Here is a 15,543-nt window from a genome sequence, read left to right on the forward strand (position 1 = left end):
TCGCCGTTCCTACATCAGCAAGTCGTAGCGGCAACCTAAATGCGAATTTCATCTTACAAAACCAGCCCTTACAAGGGTTAATGTTCCCAAGCATCCATAATTTTTGGTAAACGATGCTTGGGTACATTAGAGCGAAAAAAAATCTTTCTTCCCCAGGCTTGAAAGCGCCTTGTCTGTTTTACCGAGCAATTTTGTCCGTGATATGTTTTCAGGAAATAACGTTGGTGACTTTTGGTGAACGTATAGTTATGAGCAATATAATGTACCCACTTTAGGACTCTGTCGCACTAACATATTTGACATTTATAGAGATTTACAGTTCAATTTGTCAAAAAAGTTAATGTGACATGGTACCAAAGTGTATAGTTATTACGTACTAATCAAGATCTCATGAAAAATTTGATTTTTCATTCTATCTACGTATTTTGAATATCACACGCTCAATTTTTGCAACACTACCGAGACTACCTACTTTCAATTTTATAGTAACACCTTGTCTATAAAGTATACATGAAGCAGAATAATGTATCAATAAATAAACCACTATTTTCCAACAATCTACGGTCACGAGCATTAATATTATGTATACACTTTGGTACCATGTCACATTAACTTTTTTGACAAATTGAACTGTAAGTCTCACTAGATGTCAAATATGTTAGTGCGACAGAGTCCTAAAGTGGGTACATTATATTGCTCATGACTGTACGAGTATTTTATGACTATTTTATGTACCTTACAGACCGAATAATGAGGTTCGCTGTCTCTCCCGGCTCCGCCGAAGCGAAGGTGCAACCGGAAGGTCAGAAGGATATCAGCGTGATTGGCGAGGGTCATGAGCCGGCGAAGGTGGCAATGTAGAGCTTTAGACGACTCCTGGGCTTTGTAGGGAGGTGGGGAGGCCTGTACGGAGTCAAGTACGGAGTGGGGCGTGCTGTGGTGGTATGGTTCTTCAGATGGATGAAAAAAGACTTTAAAAAGTAAAACGTGTAACAAATGAGGTTTTAATAAAGATTTTTTGCTCGTGTTAATAATAATTATGAATAATTTTCGCCGCTTTTTTAGTAATAAGTAGGTAGACAAGTAATTTAAGAATCATAAATTCATAATACCTGTTGAAATGTTACTACTTTTTTAGATTTTAAAATTGTTAAGTACCTACTTACTTAATTATTGTCACTTACGCAAACCAAATATTATTTATTTCGAAGCACAAAATACACCCGTGATAGAAATGCAGAGACAACTGTTATACACAACATCTATAAAGACACGTTCGGAGGTCCCGGGTTCGAATCCCTGTGAGACATATCACAAAAATCATTTTGTGATCCCTAGTTTGGGTTAGGACATTACAGGCTGATCACCTGATTGTCCGAAAGTAAGGCTATCCGTGCTTCGGAAGGCACATTAAGCCGTTGGTCCCGATTACTGCTTACTGATGTAAGTGAGTAATGGTTACGTGAACCGTGTCAGGGGCCATTGGCGGCTCAATAATAACCCTGACACCAGGGTTGCTGAGGTTGGTAATCCACCTCACAACCCACACGATAAGAAGAAGGTGATCTTATTGTTCGGGCAGCAATTAATTTTTGGGAGCATTTGGTTGATACTTGGAATGAAGTATTATTGCGTATGGCAAACAAAACGAAAATATCCTGCGTAGTTCATATAGCCAGCTTAAGCTCCCCTGACCAAAAAAGAACGAATGAAGTCAATGCGTAGTTACATACATACATAAGATGACCACTATTCTCCTCACGGAATGGGAAAAAAAACTACCTACAGTGTACGATATTGACTAGATGTGTGCTATACATGTTTACCTCCTAAAAAGTGGCAGAAAAAATGTAGTGAAAAACTAGGCCAAAGCGCACTCCGGAAACGCCTCGTTTTACACAGACACTACACATTGACGTTATCGTACACGCGCATCTGTGTGGGTGACGTCTGACGTCATACGATTGAAAAATTAAGACCGAAGAGGGGTGAGTTAGGCCGGTCACATACATTCGGAATTCCGTTTCGGAATTTCGATTCGAAATATCGATTCGTAATATCGAACGCATTAAATCCATACAACATCTATGAATCAACCACATACTTACAGTTTTTTTCCGTTCGAAATTTAATCTGATTGGGAATTCTGTATGATGGCCTATGTATGTAACTGAGCCTTGTTATTCCGAACGGAAATAAACGTATGTGTGTGATATATTAACGGAATCCCGAAACAGTATTTCGAATCGAAATTCCGAAACGGAATTCCGAATGTATGTGACCGGCCTTAAACCTAGCTCAGCTGCTGGTGGGGAGCGGAGAGTTGCCGGTCTATACGTAGTCATCATCATCTCCCTAGAATTATCCGTTTTTCACAGGGTCCACTTACCTAACCTGAACTGACTGCCTGTCTGACCTTTCAACCCGCAAAGGGAAAACCAGTCCAATACAGGTCACATGGGTGCCTCCAAAAATGCATTTCTCGGAATGTGGGTTTCCTCACGATGTTTTCCTTTACCGCTGAATAGGTGATAATCATTTATGATCCAAACATGAATTCGAAAACAAATTCGACAATCATTTGTTTAGGCCTGTGTTGGATTCGAACCTGCGACCTTAAAGCGAGAGGCAAGCTTTCTACCAACTGGACAACCACGGCTCTCGCTCTATACGTAGTATTAATCATTATTCTATGCCCAAAGGCAACTCCCATCTATAATTTGTCTGAGTTAAGTAGGTTATGAGATGTTATAATATATTTTAATAAATTTTATTTTTTATAGTAAGTAGTAATTATGGTAGGTATAATAGGTACGCACATAGATATGTGAATGACAATTATTTTTTTTTCTAGTCTATTAAATCATCAACCATTATAATTCGTTGTATAATTTATTGTCACCTGATTGTCTGAAAAAATAAATGTATTCCGTGCTTCAGAGGGCACGTAAAAATACCTCCACCAACCCGCAGTGGAGCAGCGTGGCTGAGTATGCTCCATATCCCCTCCGGTTGATTGAAAGGAGGCCTGTGCCCAGCTGTGGGACGTATATAGGCTATATAGGCTTATGTTATGTTATACCAAAATGTTTGTTTTTTAAATAATCATAGCTTGCGATGAGTTGGTTTATTGTAATACCATACACTTATGCCTACCCATTCGAGGATATACGCGTGTTGCTATGATACCCATCTCCTACGTCACATTTAGGTAAGTAGGTGCCTCTCGTTTAAAGATTTTTTTTCTGAAAATTGGTGTAAGTAGTAGGTAACTTCCTAATTTATTTATTTACTTTAAGCAAGAGAACGCATAAACACAAGACCACTACAAAAAGAGAAACAAAAGTCACAAACTTACCCCACGGCCTACCCCTTAGAGAGTACAGGCGTGATGTTACATTACGTTGTGTTGTTGTTTTTTCAAACAAACTAAATAATAAGAAACTTTATATATTTTTTTAATTCTCATACTGGTGAACAGATGGCAGTGTGGTGGTGGAAATCAAATACAACCTTGGAGTAAAATGGTGCTAATTCGGTAGTTTCCTAGGTCAAAGATAAATTATAAAATTCAGATTAATACTAAATAAAGACAGATCTAAAGGTGACAAAAAACGTTTTGGATTTTAATAAAGAAAAATGTAATTATAATCGCGACATTTTATCACGATTTTCTACGACGTCACAATGTGCTTTATCATAGAAATTCCGTAGCAATTTCGTGTTTAGACGTTTAGTAAAAAATAACCGATTTGACTAGTTCGAAACTACCATATTCCTGTACACAGAATCTAATTTTATTTAAGATATGCCTGTCACTGTCTTATCCGCTGAAAAGGAAAGGGACAGATGTAAACGGCACATCACGGTTCAACCAACCGAGCCATAACCACAGTACCTAAATAAAACTTTAACACCGGCATTCTGTGTATAATCGAATAAAAAACATAGACAAAACTGTGAATGCGCTGTAATACTTCGGCAGTCCCAACAGCGCTCTCAACCCATTGTTGTATTCCACTCGCAGCTTCCACAACACTCTTCGAATAGTTGACCTTCAGTCCCCACCGTAGAAAGCCTGACGCGCTTTGAAAAGCGTAATTTTATCAACACTACAAGCAGTTGGCGGTTGCGTTCCGCAGCTGGCGCCACAATTGGTACTGCCTGCGAGGCGACACCCTATGGACAAGCATGGCGCGCTTCACTGCACACGGCTGCCTGGCAGCAGTCCTCTGAAAAAAGAAGTACCGGATTAGGTTAGGTTAGTAAAGTTCTTGCAACTCACGAAGGCAGTCGGCCTTTGTAGTAAACCTTCTGTTTACGTGTTAATGGATGAGTGTGCGCCGTGCCACCATTCGAATCCTCAGGTAGTTTCGTCTTCCGAATACATACCGGTAGGGAACGGTATAGAAAAACAGAACGCCCTGATGACCCGATTACTCTAGCCATAAAGGCCTTACCGCCGGTCATCAGCCATTTCTTTGGCCCAGTAGTTAATACCATCTGAGGAAAGCTGCAGTCACACCATATATACGTGTACATGTATAAGTTTGGACTAGTCTGACAAAACAAGACAAGGACAAGACTTCAAGGACAAGGAGTTCGGTTGGCCAAAGGCCGACTGCCTTCGTGACCAGGCTTGCAAGAACTATAGGTACGTATACGTAAGTACCTATGTATTGCAAGTGAGTCATACTCATACCTTGCTGATGCTTATAAACTCTCTTGTCCAAAACCGCTTGAACCCTAGTGCTTCAGCAAGCACTCCGGTGATAAAGGCATCTTCTATCCGCACGTACGGACTGCGAAGCGCGGTCTTTAGAAGTGGTCCCACGCAGTCCGCCGTTAACACGTACCCGGGACCGTTCATGTAAGGGGGGAACTTGGCTGAGGGGTACTGCATCATCGAGAGATACCACTTCGAATTCCTATTGCGCTTCGGTTGCAAAAAAATCGTTCTGAACTGCAAAAATAGAACAAGTTTAATGTCATGCCGATGAGTCAATTATTTATCCAACACAGTTGGCTATCGACCTTTACAATCAGCGATTATTTCATTTATGATATCAAAGAGACAAGGTTCCACATAGCGCAATTCAATATAGAATGGATGTGCGGACTTGGGCAGTAAGCTGTCAAACTAAAATTAGGTCTGTGTCCGTCCGAAAAGGCACAATTAGGTACGTAACGTAAAGTGCGAGGTGTCCGTGCTCATTTTTGACGATAGGACGGCGTTATAATCCATTATTTCAAACACGTTTTGTTTTGACACTTCGTCATTTGTTTCCTAAAAAATCTCGCCACATGTCACGCGTCACACGTCACACGCCACACGTCATCGTTATTTTGAAATTCGAAATTCAGTAGCGGAGTTCCGGTCATGATGCGCGTTGGTCGAATTTACTGGACTAACCTCCCCCCATATAGTGCGCGTGGCTTTGGCGCGCTGTGGCTCGGCGAGCATATTCAGCAGGCGCGGTAAATTGAGGAACACATCGTCGTCGGTTTTGAGCACCCGCGGCGCGCGCGGGCAGTACGTGTCGGCCCACTCCAGCATGGATAACACCTTCAGCGTCAGGTTGGAGTACGAGTCCACCCAGTTACCCTGGATCACGTCGCCGTACAACACGTCCTCGCGCGCTAGACGCTCTGCAACACACACGTCATCATCATGAGCCTCGTGCACCTACTGAAGACGATTGAAGCAGCATCTGCGAGGCACTTTCGTGTGGTACAGCCACATCGTCCGATACGGTAGCGCCAAGAACACACGTCACCACGTAACTCGTAACAGACGATATATAACTTAATTAGTTGCAAGTTTCCAGAAGACAAGTGATATTGAAATTCTAAGATGGACTTGACAAAGTCATCAGCCTATCACCAACTTTTATAATGGTATTGAAAACCCGACCGTCTACGGCGATCAATTGTACATATTTAAATGGTGTGCTCACATGCCCGCTATGTGCGAGGATCTTTTCCAATAAGATTGGCTATACAAGCCAAATGCGAGCACATGAACGTTGGAGTTGAAGCAGTTGCCGTAGCCGAAATCACCCACTAGGGTCGATTAATTCTTTCAAATATTTTTCCTCTCAGACGACGCCCTGAGCCGAGGTTCGCGCCCAACTGAGCACCCTCAGGCCTGTTATCTTAAACGTTGTACCGGGTGAGAGCCTTCAGCGCTCCCCATTTGTCCGGCCAAGTAGTTAATGCCATCTGCGGCAAATCTACAATAAGTCACGTCAAAAAAAAAAGTAGCCGAAATCAGCTGGATCACATCATTCATTCATTCATTGCTGAAGTGGACACGATCACCTAGTTGACTTTCACGACAGGCCCATAACAATAATCAATAAGCAAATTATGTATTTTCTTAACTGTCAGTCTCAGTAGACGCTAGGTAATTTTACTTTGGTATTTTTGCGGCGGTTGCCCAATAACAAAGGCGAGTACGATGTCCCGACGGCGCGCGAGGCTGCCCCACGTCTTGCGCACGGCGGCACGCTTGGCTGTGTGCTCCGGCGCTGACGTCACCAGCACCAGCAGCGTCAGACCCGCGCCGAGCCGCGGGCACAGCTCCGAGTGCACGATACGGTGTCCCGCCATGTACAGCTCCTGTATACACCACAAACTTTCTATGACTCTGACGTCACCACTTCACCAGCAGCGTCGACTGCGGGCGCAGTTCGTGGTGCCCGCATACATCCTGCTCCTATATCAGCACACACTCTTTATAACGCCACCAGTACCACAGCACTATAAGCTCAATTTGACACATGTAGCGACATCTACTTGTACTGAATCGTACTAAGTTCAACATTGGAAGGAACCAGAGCTCCACCTAGTATTTATTTGTCTCTGTGGTTCCACCTTAATTTCATTAAATGCCATCTAGTGACGATGTGTCGTACTGTTTAGTATCAATTTTCGCCATCACCACACCGGCGTTCGGGCGCTGCGCGCAATTCAAACACTGTTTTATTTTCAGTTTATTTAATTATTTTAGTTTTATTTAATTTTATTTTTGTAGTCAGCCATGCGCAGTCAAGTAGTCATGACAAAAAAGGAATGTAGACACTTGCCTTGGTCAGGATGACTCGCGGTGGGTCGGTCGTTTGATTGGCTGAAAAAATAATCGGAATTATTTATCAATAATTAAGTACTTAGTAATTACCAGAAGTGGTATGGGCCATACGCCACCACGCTGCTCCACTGCGGGTTGGTAGAGGTGTTTAGGCTAGTAGCCCGCACCAACATTTTAACGTGCTTTCAGATGAAATCAATTCACTTTCCAGACAATCAGGTAATTGAGGTAATGTTTTATCCAACCTTAAGCTAGCCAGGAGTGATTTTAAACAATGAAACATCTGGAACTGAACCCTACCAGATCGTGAGTCCAACGCTCTAAAATTAGGATGTGTCTGCAGGAATCGGGGCCATTGTGTCTTATTTGAAAAGTTCTTTATTCATATAGGTAATGGTTAAATTTGAAAACTTGTATTAAATGGGTCATAGCCCAGACAACTTTGGGAACCACTGCATTAAAGCACTAACGCCGCGTCAAATTGTGATCTGGGGATCTAAACAGGCCACATTGTTGCAATTCATCTCATCATCGTCAATTTAAGAGCCACGCTCTTATCGGTGTAGCATTTTCCTTTCCAGTCTATCATCAATTCACCTAAGGAAGCAATATTGCTATTTGACATTTGTTTTCATTGCGCATTGCACTTACTTTTATATACGCCAATATCAAATTGCAATATTGCTTTTTTAGATGAATTGCCTCGATGTGGCCTTTATAACCCGCCTGATGTTACCGTAGAGGAGTACGGCGAGGGATTGCGGCTGTTCTAGGGTGCGCAGGAGTGGCTGTAGCAGCAACAGCGCCGCGACACACTGCACCACCATCAGTAGCCGGACATAACGCCGCTGGATGATGCCCATACATAAAAAAAAGTATATTATAGTTTAGTTAGGTAACGGTATACCATCCCCACCACTGCCATTTAGAGTGGGATAAGGGCAGGAGGACCTAGGAGAACATTTATGAAACAAATAAAAAAAAAGGTGCAGGTCGTGTCGTATCAGGAGGTGAAAAGGATTTGGCGGGAAGAAGAGAGGAATGGCGATTACTCCACCGACAAGAGCGCAGCTCTTAAATAAGGAGAGAGAGAGAGAGAGAGAAGGGCAAGAGGATGAGATAGGTAACGGTATCCTGCGGCTCACGAGTATGGACGATTGAGTCAGCTGTAGTCTACAGTATAATTGTTTGGCGTGGTCGACGATTTCCCTCAATCAGCGCTTGTCGCTATCGACCCACTAGGGTCGATTAATTATTTCAATTATTTTTCCTCTCATACAACGCCCTGAGCCGAGGTTCGTGCCAACTGGGCACCCTCAGGCCTGTTGTCTCAAACGTTGTACCGTATGAGAGCCCTCAGCGCTCCCCATTCGTCCGCTTAAATTTAGTGCCGTCTGTGGCAAATCTACAATAAGTCACGTCAAAAAGAAAGGTATAATTGGTTTGGTATCAGTCAAATCAAATCAAATCAATATACTTGCGAGAAAACATAAAATATAAAAAATTGGTAACATAATTTAAATAACAATGTTGTGATGTGTTCGGCCTGCTTGCAGGAGTACAAATATTTAAAAAAGGTACATTGAAAAGAAGATTATTGAAAATTATACTTATAACAAAATGTAATTATTGTTTTGTTCAAAATATTCCCTCAAATTATAATAACTTGTGTTCACATGCAATTTCACACAATTTCACGTCACTCAAGTTTTCATTGAAAGTCGAAGTAAGTGAAAATCCATGGTCCATGTCTACCCCGACGGGAAATAGGCGAGACCTTATGTATCTATATTGCGAAATAGATGGTCAGTGGTTGATAGAAACGACAAAATTTAGACTTACTTATCGACATTTCGCAGAGCTAGCAGTTTGCGCAGTGAACGATTATGTATATTTCTTTCTGCGACCTGGTAATATAAAATTGCTATAAAATTAAATGTAAAAAAAAACTATATAAACACGCCTTAAAGCGAAAACTACGAAAGTGCCTGTTTAAAAAATTACATTCAATGCGTTGTTCTTAAAAACAAAGTCGACTTCCTTGACTTAAATTTCATTTCGGGTAAAAAATTAAACTATTTTTTTTTTACCTGGATTGAAACAAGCTTGACTATATTGTGAGATTTTGTTAACAAAAATCACTTACGTACGTACAAAAACGTTCAAAAAGCAACCAACACGCAACCAAATATATAGGTACTGAATACAGACCAAAGAATAGAGTCATGTTTATAGTGTTCTGAGAGTATTCAGACCCATTCAAACAGAATACAATTTGTATGTGTAGCATAAGATAAACAATAACACAATGAATACTATGTCATAGAAAAAGGAATAATAAGTATAGAACGGCAACTCTCCGCTCCCCACCAGCGTTTGAGCAAGGTTTACCCCACCCCCGCCGCGAACTCAGTTTAGACTTGAATCGTATGACGTCAGACGTCACACACACAGAAACACAGATGCGAGTGTAAGATAATGTCAATGTGTAGTGTCTGTGTAAAACGAGGTTGTTTGTATGAAGTGTCCGGGGTGTGATAATTAGGTACGTAGATAGTATGTACAGTCATGTCATGAGCAATATAATGTACCCACTTTAGGACTCTGTCGCATTAACATATTTGACATTAGTGAGACTTACAGTTCAATTTGTCAAAAAAGTTGATGTGACATGGTACCTTTTTTTGACGTGACTTATTGTAGATTTGCCGCAGATGGCATTAACTACTTGGCCGGACAAATGGGGAGCGCTGAAGGCTCTCACCCGGTACAACGTTTAAGGTGACATGGTACCAAAGTGTATACATATTAATGCTCGTGACCGAACGGGAATGATAGAAATAAGGTACTTATCTGAAGCGGATGTAGGTAAGTGGTAAAGTCGTAGAGTAGAGTAAGCGCCTTTTTGAAAAATCACATTCTGATGTGATTTCTTTCAAAAAGACCTCGATTTCTTACAATAAATTTCAATTTGGGTAAAAATTTTGACCACTTTTTATCTGGATTGAAACTGGCGTGTCTATTGCGAGGTTTTGTTAGCAAAAATCACACTCGAATGTGATTTTTTTATAGGGAATAAGTGTACGTATCATTTTATTTATCATTCAATAAGGTCGCAATAAAATTGCGTTTCTTATAGCATTATTTCACGAGCTTCTCATTCGAAGCCATAGATGGCGCTACGGGTATTGTTTTATTAGAGTATTGGCGCGAAAAAATGCAAGTCTATGGTTTTACAGGTTTGAACAACTCTTTTTCAAAAAACAATAATAACTAAATGTGATTTGTTGTATTTTGCGAAGTTTTCGAGATGGTATGACACTTTTGAAGATTTTGAAGACAGTAAAAGAAACGGTTTGAAGACAGTAAAAGAAACGGAAGTGGCGTAGTCAGGATCGTAGTAGGTAACTGGGTGGAGCGACTTTCCATTTTAAAATAACAATCGCCTATTTTCTCATATTATTGTAATGTAATGCCAGAAGCAATTATATAAAATGATGTTGCTAGGTACTTATATTGCTTCTCTTTATTTTGATCGGAGTAATAATGGGTGGAAGGTGTGCTGTGCCTAGGTGTAATAACAAGTGTTTAACATTTATACCCAAAAAAACAAAGATAAACGATGCGTAGGGTGGTATTAATAAACGAATCTCAGCTGAGACTGCCCTCAAGATCATGCTCAAGTCTCTGTTTTTATATGAGAACTGTCACATTGACATGATCTTGAAGGCAGTCTCGAAGCTGAGATTAGTTTATTAATACCATCCGTAGACTTGTGATGCATAGACTCATGTCATATATGAAAATAGAAGGTTAAATGAAGGCAAATCTGTACAGCGCCATCTACATTTTTTTGGAGAATGTGTCTGTGTGTTTTTTCCCTAAAAAGTAGCATGGAAAATGCTTCACCGACAAGAGTTAAATTGATGATGATGATGTCTGCCTCAACAGCCTCCGTGGTCTAGTGGTTAGAGCGTTAGGCTCACGATCTGGAGGTCCGGGTTCGATTCCCGATGGGGACATTGTCGAAATCACTTTGTGAGACTGTCCTTTGTTTGGTAAGGACTTTTCAGGCTTGTATCACCTGATTGTCCGAAAAAGTAAGATGATTCCGTGCTTCGGAGGGCACGTTAAGCCGTTGGTCCCGGCTATTAGCCGTAAAAACACCTCCACCAACCCGCATTGGAGCAGCGTGGTGGAGTATGCTCCATACCTCCTCCGGTTGATTGAGGGGAGGCCTGTGCCCAGCAGTGGGACGTATATAGGCTGTTTATGTTATGTATGTGATGTCTGCCTACGCCAACCCATGGCAAATAAATAGCTTGTGTTATTCTGATGTCTGTGTATTCCGATGTCAAATATAACTTTTAGTTTTTCCGCGATAGAGTAACGAACATTCTTATACACATTTGCTTTACATTTACATTACATACATTTTGATTTATCTTTGTGCAAATTTTAATCCCAATCAGCTCAGCGGCAGCGGTATAGGTGTGAAAAGGTCACAAACAGACAGACCAGATTACGAAAGCAACTCTACATAATTAAATATAACTCTATGAACATTTATAAAGATAATAGTATTTTATGCAACAGTTGTATAAGAAGGGTCAAAAAATGCGAGTGGCGTGAGTTGCGATGTGAGCCTTGGCGAACATCGCAATAAGAGACGCCACGAGCATTTTTTGACCTAGTTATACAACGTTGCATACAATACTTTTTCTACGACGACGTTATTTTAAATGAAACAAAAATTATACAAAGAAAAATTTTATTTATAAAAATTATTTTCCAACGCGCGGGAAAATGGCGGCAAATGTATACTTTTTTTTATAGTATATCTATGGCACCAAACAAAGTAAAGGTGCCAGTTTCCAGGTCAAAAAAAAAAAAACAACAACAATGCTTTTTTGGCGACATTATAGTACAGTTACACTTTGTAAACAATGCTTTTATAGGCCATAGAGCGTACACTTTTTCAAAGAGTTTAATTATGTATGTACTTATATTAGACTTTTTGGTTATTTAAATGCCAGATTAAAGTAGAGGAGTAGAAAAAGATAATTTATTTGCTTAAACATGAGTAATATAAATACAGATGACAGTGTTCACACTATAGGTTCTTCATGTTTGCCTTGCGGCGCACAAAATTTTAAGTACCTAGTATATATTATATTGGTGCTAATTCCTGTAAATACCATCTAATTTTATTTTAAGTTATATCTGTCATTTTCTTATCCGCCGAAAAGGAAAGGGACGGGTAATCGACAAGCATAAAATTTATGGAACACACGTCAATTTTAAGCACAAATCTAAACCAACCGTCTAAAAATTTTACATCCGTCAATAACCCGACACAGTTAAGTAGACAGCACGTCAAACGGAATGCATACCAGCGACGTACCTTTTGATTCGCCCGGGTTATTCATTCATTTACTCATTCTTCCTAAAATTAAGAGCTGTGAATCATCCGTCCCTTTCCTTTTCGACGGATACGAAAATGACGGATATAACCTAAAATAAAATTAGGCGGTGTCTGCAGGAATCGGGGCCATTATCTATATAAAAACATGCATCATGAAAAATACGACAATAGGTAAATGGAAACAGTTATGAGCATTAATTGCAGAATAAAAATAATGAATTTTTACATGACTATGATATTAGTATCTCCCAAGTCATCATCTCCCTAGCATTATCCTGTTTTTCACAGGGTCCGCTTACCAAACCTCAAGATTTACGAGATCCGGACTTTTACAGAAGCGACTACCTGTCTAACCCTCCAATCCGCGAAGGGAGAACCTCAGCCCAATACAGGTTAGGTCACAAACCTCCGAAAATGCATTTCTCGGGAATGTGGGTTTCCTCAAGAAGTCTTTCATTGCTGAGGACGTGATAATCATTTATCATACTTACAATACAAGGAATAAAAATAAAATTGTTGTTCAAAATTCTAGAGTAAGTAAATTAAATTCATCTTTTTTGGGGTTATGTATACGTTTTTACAATAAAATACCAGATAATATTTTAAATTTGTCAGAGAATAAATTTAAAGCTCATGTGAAGCTTACTTTATGTAAAAAAGTTTATTATAAGATTAATGATTACCTAAATGATAAAAATTTCTGGTATTGAATGTGTTTCTCTAGTTATTAAATAACTTGTAATTTTAAAAGATGTGTTAATGTTGCAATTTCTTGTCATTTCTTTTCCTCAGCCATAACACCTTGCGAAATGACGTAAATTCAAAAATGTTACATTGACCGTCAACAAGTTTATCCATGATAATTACGTTGAATAAATGATTCTGATTCTGTTCGAAAACAAATTCGACAGTCATTAGTGGATTCGAACCTGCGACCTTAAAGTGAGAGGCAAGCGTTTCACCAACTGGGCTACCACGGCTCTACCGAATTTTTTTTTTGACGTGACTTATTGTAGATTTGCCGCAGATGGCATTAACTACTTGGCCGGAGACGGCTCTACCCAACCCACCAAAGTATGGATAGAAAATCAAAACACAAACTTTACCTACTAACCTAACCTAACCTAACCGGTTTGTGTAAATCATAATGTTAGTATTTTTATTTTCATTTTGACTCCGACGTGAGGGTGTAGCGCTGATTGTTATCATCTTGTGTGGGTTGACGCAGGCAGACACGTGGGTGCTCCCGACTTCCGATGCGCGGTCTTACGAGAACTTCTTTACAAAATGTCAGGATAATAAGTAATTACTGTAGGAGTCCCTGTGGTCCTGTGGTTCAAGCCGGTCAGAATCTGAATCAGAATTATTTATTCAACGTAATTATCATAGATAAACTTATTGAAGGTTAATGTAACATTTTTGAACCTACGTCATTTCGCAAGGTGTTATGAGAAGAAGAAATGACAAGAAACAGCAACAGCAACACATCTTTTAAATCAATATAGGTACATTACAAGTTATTTAATAACTAGACAAACACATTTAATACCAGTGAGGTTAAAATGGTCACATCGAAGCAATTCATCTAAGAAAGCAATTTTGCTATTTGACATTTGTTTGCATTGCGCACTTACTTTTAAATGCGCAAATGTCAAAATACTACTTACTGATGTGAGTAAGTAGTCGTTACATGAGTCATGTCAAGGGCCTTTGGCGGCTCAATAGAAACCGTGACACCGGGGTTGATGAGATTGGTAATCTACAACCCACACGAGAGAAGAAGATTGGATTATTTAGGCATTTCAATTTGTAGTTGCAGTGGATTAACTTGCGTATACCTAGTAGGTATAGTAGAACTACTTATACAGCGCAATGGTTACTTAATTCCCAATAATTATCATAGTCACTTTATCATCATCGTCGACAGTCAACCTAGATAACGTATTGCTAAAACTGCTAATTAATAAACAGAAAAAGCTTTTTTGTTCTGCATGAAATCGATGTAACCGGTAAAATACTCGTAAAACTAGTAGGTAGGTAACTAAATTTCTGCCTACCTACTTGCTAAATGCATTGAATTAATTTATGTAATTAATTTTAATCATAACCGGCACGCGATTTTGTTTGCGGTTTCGTACAAAACGTCTAAATCTGTGCACCACACCAACAGTTGCAAAGTCCTGGCGGGCGCAATAAAAACTTTTTCGATGCTTTATTTTTTGTGCCAGGACTCGGAACAAGGAAGGATCGCGCGGCGAGGGGTGACGCATGCGCGTTGCGAGGGGCGGCCGCGCGCAGTCGCCACACGCCCGTCCCGCACAACACACAATATGGCGCGTCGCGTCCTTCAAGGACACATTTGACAGTCCCGCGAAAATAAAAACCCCAGCTGTTTTTTCTAATAAATAATCAAAGTTTCGTAAAACCGTGTGTGTTTCTGTGCCGTTCCTTTATTAGTGCAGTGAATCAGTGTTGTTTATCTTTTGGAATACCGGCACCTCGGCGCACCGCCCGATTGTCTCCGTAAGGTATGTATTCGTACAAAACAATAATAAAACACCTATTATTATTTTTTTCCAATTGAATTGTGTGTTGATATCACTGTTAGTTTTGTCGTTTCATTGATGACTTTATCTGTGGATGGATATTCTATTGTCTCTTACAGTTTTACACGCGCTTTATTCTCATTATCTTTACGTTTAGGATTTTCTGAATTTAGTCTTCAATTACAATTTTTAGAAATGACGCCGATTTTTTACTAAGAAAGGGTAAGATTTCCCCGACAAATTACGTACATGGACTACCTATTAAGCGCTATTTGGAATAATCACTGAGCACATGGCTTTGAATTGCAGATTCTCTTCCTTCCTCTTTGTAGGTAGGTATTATCCCTTTATTATCCCTATCCTGCCTTATTTCCTTCCTTGGTTCAAGTCGATGTCATTGCTATTAATAGTTTTGCGATAAAGTAAGTGTAGGTCTATAAATAGTTCAATTACCTAGTAGTTATTACATAAAAACAAAAACA

General features: G+C 39.9%; 2 protein-coding genes across 2 annotated transcripts in view; one reads left to right on the forward strand and one right to left on the reverse strand.

Moving 5' to 3' along the window:
- LOC126373246 (xanthine dehydrogenase-like) overlaps positions 1–2,819 on the forward strand; it is a 65,357-nt gene extending 62,538 nt beyond the window's left edge. Inside the window, 1 exon segment of the mRNA XM_050019309.1 lies at positions 743–2,819. Coding sequence (XP_049875266.1) covers positions 743–861 — 119 coding nt within the window. The 3' untranslated portion in view covers positions 862–2,819.
- A 1,239-nt stretch (positions 2,820–4,058) lies between these two features.
- On the reverse strand, positions 4,059–7,917 carry LOC126373431 (beta-1,3-galactosyltransferase 4-like). Its single transcript, XM_050019589.1, has 5 exons — positions 7,813–7,917; positions 6,417–6,621; positions 5,414–5,649; positions 4,703–4,963; positions 4,059–4,232 (listed from the first exon to the last, which is right to left on the reverse strand). Exons 1-5 carry the CDS (start codon positions 7,915–7,917, stop codon positions 4,113–4,115), a joined length of 927 nt encoding a protein of 308 aa, XP_049875546.1. The 3' UTR covers positions 4,059–4,112.
- Positions 7,918–15,543: the final 7,626 nt, after the last annotated feature.

The sequence above is a fragment of the Pectinophora gossypiella genome, chromosome 15, assembly GCF_024362695.1.
Source record: "Pectinophora gossypiella chromosome 15, ilPecGoss1.1, whole genome shotgun sequence".
NCBI classification, from domain to species: domain Eukaryota; kingdom Metazoa; phylum Arthropoda; class Insecta; order Lepidoptera; family Gelechiidae; genus Pectinophora; species Pectinophora gossypiella.